This window comes from Rosa chinensis, chromosome 5 (genome assembly GCF_002994745.2).
Source record: "Rosa chinensis cultivar Old Blush chromosome 5, RchiOBHm-V2, whole genome shotgun sequence".
In the NCBI taxonomy this organism is placed as follows: domain Eukaryota; kingdom Viridiplantae; phylum Streptophyta; class Magnoliopsida; order Rosales; family Rosaceae; genus Rosa; species Rosa chinensis.
Window position 1 is genome coordinate 61,593,977 of NC_037092.1, and position 8,448 is coordinate 61,602,424.

Sequence of the window (8,448 nt, forward strand, 5' to 3'; positions counted from 1 at the left end):
AAAAATATCAAACTCATTCCCATAATAATCCCAAAATCATGGCTGAAAAAATAGATCAGATTTTTGTAGAAGTAAACGAACACCATACAGTTTTGGATTAATCATCAATTCTATAATGGTATGGTATATGAGTCTAACATCATAATATTGGATTATGGTATATCATATGGTTTGGCAGAAGCATGTGGAGTTGTTTCAATGGAGAAAAGGCTAGAAGGCCCTTCAAATACTAATTCAGCTGGTCGTCTTATTGTAGGCAGTGAATCTCAGATAATCAGTGTAAACACAATCTGACATCTCCCTTCCTAGCAACAGGGAGAGATACGGGTAAAGGTATGTGTGATTCTAAATCCATTTTTTTGCAATTTTTTTTTTCATAAAATTTCATCATTATTTTTTTTTCAATGGATTCGTCTACGACACTTTGATGTATTGATGCACTAAGTAGACCGACTTCATAAATTAGGGAACTGACTCCATGCTATGATAGACAAGTGACGGTCTTATCTATTGTTATAGAAAACCGGTCTACTAATGATGCACTAATACATAAATGTGCTGTAATTTTCTTCAAATAACTTTAAATTATTTAGGGGATTCTTCGAATGAATTCATATGACATGATGATAAAACCATGACCAGACTAGCTGATAAACTTCTTTCCAGGGTATTTCAACACAACCCACAGGCCAGGAAGATTAATTTTAGTGATTGCTGAAGTGAGCATCTCATGTACCGAGTCTTTGATGTACTAGTGATGATTATCTAATACAATATGTTGATGTGACGAGAGAAGAGAGAAAAAAACAAAAAGAAAAAAACAAGAAGAAACCATCAGTTTCATCGTTAATTTCTTACTTTATACAATTGACAATCACATGTCAATACAATAAATCTCCTACAGGAAAAAGGCCGACACTTATAATTCTTAAAAACCACATTTTAGGCATTGAGATCATCTCTTTGATTCGTCACCCTGCACGTAACTACTTGGCAATTCCAATACGGTTTTGTTTCTTTCAGAGGAGAGGAATTTCTATCCTGATCCTTACCAAAACTGTCAACCCAAATTAATATTAAAAACAATTCAACCGTAGTTTTGGTAACAACTTGCTGTCTTCTCCTTATCAGAAATCTGAGTAATAATCAGTAATGCATTAAATGTCCCAGCTTTGGTTTTGTGTGCATCACCCATTTTACTTGTCTTCTCCTTGCCCAAAAATCTGCATAAAGTCGTCATCTTTCTATCAAAAACAACTACCCATCACTCTTTTCTGGCTTAATTTGCAATGGAGAAATCTGGGTATGGCCGTGATGGAGTTTTCAGGTCACTCAGGCCACCTCTGGTACTACCCAGAGACCCAAATCTCACCATGGTCTCTTTCCTCTTCAAAAACTCTTCTTCATATCCACACAGACCTGCCCTCATTGATGCCGAGTCCTCTGAAACCCTGTCCTTCTCCCAGCTCAAGTCAACGGTCATCAAGGTTGCACATGGCTTAATCCATCTGGGTATTAAGAAAAACGACGTGGTTCTGATTTTCGCTCCCAATTCAATCCAGTTTCCTATTTGTTTCCTTGGAATTATTGCAATTGGTGCCATTGCAACCACTTCAAATCCTCTCTACACTGTTTCAGAGCTTTCCAAGCAAGTGAAGGATTCCAATCCAAAACTGGTTATAACTGTGCCTGAATTGTGGGAAAAGGTGAAGGGTTTAAATCTTCCAGCAGTGATTCTAGGACCAAAAGGTTCATCTTCCCAAATTGAATCCAGCTCAAGAATTGTGGGTTTTCATGATTTGGTTCAGTTATCCGGGCCTGTCTCGGATTTCCCTAGTGTAAATGTTAAGCAGACTGATACTGCTGCGCTGTTGTACTCTTCGGGTACAACAGGCCTCAGCAAAGGTGTGATTCTGACTCATGGGAATTTCATTGCTTCCTCTCTGATGATCACACAAGATCAAGAAGTGGCTGGGGAGATGCATAATGTGTATCTTTGTGTGTTGCCAATGTTCCATGTGTTTGGATTGGCAGTCATCACTTACGCGCAGCTGCGAAAGGGAAATGCTGTGATTTCGATGTCCAGATTCAATCTGGAGAAGGTTTTGATGACTGTTGAGAAGTTCAAGGTCACCCATTTGTGGCTTGTGCCTCCTATTATACTTGCTCTGTCAAAGGACAGTGTGGTTAAGAAGTACAGTCTTTCATCTTTGAAGCATATTGGGTCTGGTGCAGCTCCTCTGGGGAAAGAGTTAATGGAGGAGTGTGCAAAAATTATTCCTCAAGGTGTAGTTTCTCAGGTACTTAATCAAGCTTATCCTAATTTATAGTGTGATTGGCACTTGTGGCTTTGGATTAGTTTGTCTTGAATAAGATTTTTAATTGAAAATGTTCAGTTGATGTGAAGTATTGAAATTGGTTAGTGGAAGGAGTAGCCATAATCTAGTGTTGCAAACGCTAGGGGTGTGAAGAGGTTTTGGAAGTCGGTTTGTTTTGCATGTTTAAGGTTACCTCAGTTTAGTAGCTTGGAGTTTAAAACTTCTTCATTGGTTAGATGTTTGCTTGTTTTGCAGGGTTATGGTATGACAGAAACCTGTGGAATTGTTTCAGTTGAGAATACACTAGTAGGACCTCGACATAGTGGTTCAGCTGGCACTCTTGTTTCTGGAGTTGAATCTCAGATAGTCAGTGTAGATACATTGAAACCTCTCCCGCCAAAGCAGTTGGGGGAGATATGGGTTAGGGGGCCTAATATGATGATGGGTAAGTGCGATTTCAATTTGCTTGTTGTTAATCTTAGAGAAAATAAAGAACAATTATTCTGCACTTAGGAGAAGTCAGCTTGCTCATGATTGTCCTGCATTTGAACTAGTAGTTCATTCCATTTGCATTGCAGTCCATAATCGATTAGAGAACGCATTTTTTTCTTTTTCTGGCAGCTAGTTTGCTTATGGAACGATAACAATGAAACATGAGGTACCTTGGACTGCGTTTGATGACAATTTCTGCAGTAGCATTTTTTATTGATATTTTATAGGTTTCATGTCTAACAGTCTGCAGATATTTATGAGAAAGGAATGTTTTTCCGCTTGGGATGTGTGTATTCAACACCCATGGGCAGAATGTAGAAAACTCAGTAGGTTGGGTTATTTTGTGAAATCTGATTGTCAATTTTGGCAGAAGCTGCATTGTGTCAAACTATGAGTTTGTTCAAGTATCACTACTGACTGCAACCTATTTCAAAGGGTATAGTTGAAATTTGCAAATTGCTGGAACATTGTCATGTATCATCTAAGATTCCAAATGATAATTTTCAACTGATTTTTGTATTACTTATAGAAGAGGCAGAGCTCTTGTAGTGATGCTGTGTTCATCCCAAAGGAGAATATTTCTTTGTTCATTACTATGTGGATCGCACTCCCTCCCCTCACAATGTTCACTGTTTCTGAAGATTTTATGTGGAATGTTTTCGGAGAAATTTAAATTGGTCTGCCTCTAAATGAATAATATGCATTTTACTACAATAACATAGGAAGACTTTAGATGGCATGGGAATCTAATTGCCCTTCCACTTACCAATTTTGAGCATGGATTAAGAACACTTTAAGCAGTAACCTGGAGACATGTCAATATGATGCACACTTCAAGTGAGGTTCTAGTTTAACAGACAAAAGTACTCTCTTTTTCCAATGAGAATTCTCAGTTATGGATGCCTTCGTTCAATAAAATTATTCAATCTAATCAGGTTGGAAACCTTTGCTTTAGATTTGTCCATCAGGTCTGTTTGGCTTAAACTTAGTATGGAAGTTGGTAGAACTTTTCATTGAGTTATATTTAAAGTTTTTATATGCTCTTTCAATATTCCTGCATATGATAACATCATGATAACGTTACTCATTTTCAGGTTATTTTAACAACCCACAGGCCACCCAGCTAACTTTAGATAAAAATGGTTGGGTACATACTGGAGATCTCGGATACTTTGATGAAAGTGGCCAACTTTTTGTGGTTGACCGAATTAAAGAACTCATTAAGTATAAAGGTTTTCAGGTAACTTCTGTTTTTGATGTAAAGGAATCAATACATGAAATGTCTAGTGGCGATTTTGGTTTTAACTAGTTCTATTGGGTATGAGTTTCTGTATGAAAAAAAAATAATAATGAATAAATAAATAATAATAATAATGATAATGATAATGAAAGCCGCGTGGGTTGATTTTGTTTTCTATGTAGTAGCACTATCCCCTGTCATTTGGCTAATCATATGATTACCATGGTCTCAATTTAAAATAAATTGTCACTGTTGCAATATCTCCTGTCATTTGGTTAATCATATGATTACCATGTTCTTAATTTGAAATAGACTTTGTCACGTTGTTTTCCTTGCTCACACCGTAGAAATCGGACAATTCCTTTGATTTGACTGTTGCCTTTTATTTGTTGTTCTTGTTTTATGCATGCTCTGTACATCCACTATACTATTCAATCATGTTTTCTTTGCTTTTGTGGCCCTCTGCTAGGTAGCACCAGCTGAACTTGAAGGCCTGTTAGTTTCTCACCCTGAAATATTAGACGCCGTTGTCATCCCGTAAGTTATATACACAAAATTCATAACCTGTACTAATCACGGGACTTGAATAATTGGAGTATTTGCACCATACAGATTTCCTGATGCTGAAGCTGGTGAGGTCCCTGTTGCATATGTTGTGCGCTCGCCAAACAGTTCACTGACCGAAGAAGATATCAAGAGTTTTATAGCGAGTCAGGTAAGGAGGCAACTTCAAGGAAGAATCAACAGCTAACAATCTAAATTGGTTTCCTTGATGCTATAATTGTCTTCTTGCATTATGATCCATTTTCTTCTTAAAACAGGTTGCATCTTTCAAAAGACTGCGACGAGTGACATTCATAAACACTGTCCCCAAGTCGGCATCAGGAAAAATCCTCAGAAAAGAGCTCATCGAGAAAGTACGGTCCAAAATATAAGTATATATTCCTCATTCTCATGTTTGTTAATTAGATGGAGACCAAGTCTACAGAGCACCCACAAATCGAACATACTGCACTTGCAGACTTGCTTTAAAGTTGCAGGTGGTTCTTATACTCATTATCGAAGAAGCTCAGCTCACAATAATTGTAGCTCATAATTCAAAAGCAAATATAGGACGGTCCTGGCTTGATTGTTTTACTTGGGTCCAATGGGACCGGGACACAAACCGCTCCAAATGAGACATTTCGTACTCTAATTTTTCAGTCTTTGTTCCACTGTCAACTTCTTATTATTTATGATTCTTTAACCTTTTAGATCAAATCAGACATGTTAGTTATGTGGAGAGAAATAGGTAATAAAATTTCCTCCTTAAAATGAATGAAAGGGAACCATGAAAAAAAATAAAAATAAAAATAAAAAAGAGAAACAGGGTGATGTGTGATGGTTCATATACCTATTCCCTTGCTTATTCATATAAGCACGTCTATAAGTTATGCAAGTTTGATCGCTTCACTTCCGAGGGGGACACAAATCTTTACCTCTTGATGTTTAACCTGTCATGCTCCCAATTTTTTTTTTTTTGGCCGACTGGAACCTGAGGAAAACCAGAACCTTTCTGTGCACAATTGCAACATTTTAACACAAACTACGTACATGTCGTAGGTCTTGCTCTGCCATCCCCATCTAGCTTCTTAAACCGATAAGTTTGCAGCAATCCAACTCAGTAGATCAAATTAATCTCACTTTATCTGCTGCAATGAAAACTCATTGGACTTAAATATAAAGTTCAAGTCGCATTTAATCGAACAACTTGACCCAAAAAGGTGGCTGTTGCAATTACGAAGATGATCACATGGCAGGTGGAGCTCTAGTTCAGTCTGACAGTTCAACAAACGCAGGCCATATTCCTCTCCTTGTTCGTCCTCTCTGAGCTAGTGCCTAGACTTTGTACTCTCCTTACCAATCTAGGTCAACAAAGGATCTCTTATGGATACTCTTCACTGAAAGGTGATAAAAGCCAGAAACTCCAATGTACGGACGTTTTAGTGAACCAAACCCAATTGTGCCATGCCACCATCCAAATATTACAGTTGACGTTCAAAATAGGGTCAGCAGTCATCTAAAAAAGCAGAGGGGAAAACCCTAGACTTCTGTGCAACTATAGCAGAGCAACATCCTCTCACGAGGATATAAACTAGAGAAGCACACGAGCTCTAATATCTTTTTAGAGAAAAATGCAGCTACCCTCCCCAAACTATCATGCCAAGGCCAATTTAATACCCGAACTCTCAAAAATATCAGTGTGATACCCAAACACATATTTTGATATCAACGTGATACTTCAGTCAAAAATTCCTAACGGTTCCATTTATTTGCTGACATGACAAGTATGTGGGTCCAAAAAAAGTTAAATGACTAACTTACCCTTTCGTTTTTGTTTTTTGTTTTCCTCTTCATCTTCTTCCGGGATTTTGTTCTAGCCAAACCGCCGCAACCTCCGAAGCAAACTCCGCCACCACATTTCCTTACTTACCTGACAACGTCATCAGCCACCAGCCACCAGCCACCAACCACCCACAACAAAATGAATTCCAATTTCGGCCTCGAACAGCTCGGCCCTGACCATAGATACCGCTCCTAACATCAAGAATCTCACATTACATGCAAATGCAGCAATTTGACAACTTCTAATCCAATTCAAATTGAGAAAAGAAGAACTAACAATGTCTGAAAACGAGAACAAACAATTCAACTTCTAATCCAAAATTTCAATCTCTCATCTCCACTACCAAAATTGGAATCCCACCTGAAAACTTTCACCGTTAACATGAAAGGCAACCGGCGACCCAAGCTGTCGATGAACCCACAACCACCGCCACCATCAAGGCCGCTCGACCACTTCCGCCATCGCGACTCCGACGCCAGCAGCTTCCCATAAGCCTCGTCGCATTCTCCGGCGTCAACGGCGCATTCCAGCGACTCTCATCCTCTCTGATCGCTCTCGTGATCGCCGAATCAGAACTTCTTCCAATCTCTTCTTCTTCTTCTTCGCTACTACCGCCATTATCACCCTCGACGTCGTCGTTTAATCTGAGTGACGACACTCCCCTCTGCCCCTGGTTCACAATTCGCTATTGGGAAGCAACTGCGAGTGGGAAATGACGGCGTCGTTTTGGGGATGGTGATCCTCGTCGTCTTCGGAATCGATGGCTGCGGCGGCATTGTCGTCGTCGATGTTAGTGTCCGAATCGACTGGTCGTGGAGGAGTACCAATAGCTACTATGGATATGGAGGCATGGTGGATAGCGAAGAAATCAAGTATGAAGTTGGTGAGAGAGAGGAGATAGAGGTCGAGAGAAGGAGAGAGAGCGAGAGACTGATAGCCTCCAAAGCCATCAAAACCCAGAAACCCGAAAACCAGAACCAAGAGAGAAAGAGAGAGAGAGATGGAGCTCTATGCTCTATTCTTTTTTTCTTTTTCTTTTTAATTAGTTAGTAGTAAAAGACTATTCTGCCCTTGATAAAAATATTACATAGGACTCACGTGCTTGCCACGTTAGCAAATAGACGGAGCCGTTAGGAATTTTTTACGGAAGTATCACGTTGATGTCAAAATATGTGTTTGGGTATCACATTGATACTTTTGAGAGTTCGGGTATCAAATTGGCCTTGGCATGATAGTTTGGGGAGGGTGGCTGCATTTTTCTAATCTTTTTAACTTGTGTTTCATGAAACATTACAAGGGGAGTAATGCTAGGTGAACCACCTTTTGGGAAACCATCTAGAGCCCACCTTAGGTGACAGCTTATGTGGCATAGCCACATCATCGAAGAATAATTTTTTTCTTTCTCAATTACCAAAATTCCTTTTTCTTTTTTCACTTTCTTAAATTTATCTTTTAAATCCTTTTTTTTTTTTTGTTCTTTCTGATCTAATCATCTGCGACAAATTCATTAGACATTGTTCTCTTCCTTCCTCCTCTCACCTTTTCTCTCACCTCCCTTCAATTGATCAGCGCCCTCTCAATCCGATTTTGATTTCCTCGCAACCAAATGTTCTATTTCCAAGGCTTCAAGAAAGCCCATATATTTCTACCCCTAGTGTCTTGAACGGGCATAACCATTGCTACAAGATGGAATCGTCACCCAATTTCTTAGTAACTTTGGGCGGAGGAAGCAACCAGTCCTCGTCATCTTTCTCAATAACTGTAACCTTGACACTTTCATAAACTTTTTCAACTTAATCCCAAATTCATCCAAAAATATCAACAAATTAAAAATCATATGTAATAAAACCGTAATAACTGATAGTGGATTATAGCTACTTACTACTGAATTCAAAGCTTTCTTCCTCTTTCCTAGGCACAAAGAAACTCATTTTAATTTTTTTTTTATTTGTTCCAACTATATTCTTAATTGGGTGTAGTTAGCAGAATATATTGCAATGCATTTAACCTTT

At 38.8% G+C, this 8,448-nt stretch overlaps 1 protein-coding gene across 1 annotated transcript; it reads left to right on the plus strand.

The window, feature by feature from the left end:
* Nucleotides 1-1,040: 1,040 nt before the first annotated feature.
* Nucleotides 1,041-5,271, plus strand: LOC112164785 (4-coumarate--CoA ligase-like 7). Its single transcript, XM_024301095.2, has 6 exons — nt 1,041-2,300; nt 2,574-2,763; nt 3,905-4,050; nt 4,520-4,587; nt 4,663-4,765; nt 4,872-5,271. The coding sequence occupies exons 1-6, from the start codon at nt 1,290-1,292 to the stop codon at nt 4,983-4,985; spliced, it is 1,632 nt and encodes a 543-aa protein (XP_024156863.1). The 5' UTR covers nt 1,041-1,289; the 3' UTR covers nt 4,986-5,271.
* Nucleotides 5,272-8,448: the final 3,177 nt, after the last annotated feature.

Coding starts and splice junctions, on each gene's coding strand:
- LOC112164785 (XM_024301095.2), top strand. CDS start 1,290: ATGGAGAAATCTGGGTATGGCCGTGATGGAGTTTTCAGGTCACTCAGG. Junction 2,764..3,904: donor GGGGCCTAATATGATGATGG/GTAAGTGCGATT, acceptor ACTCATTTTCAG/GTTATTTTAACAACCCACAG. Junction 4,766..4,871: donor AGAGTTTTATAGCGAGTCAG/GTAAGGAGGCAA, acceptor TTCTTAAAACAG/GTTGCATCTTTCAAAAGACT.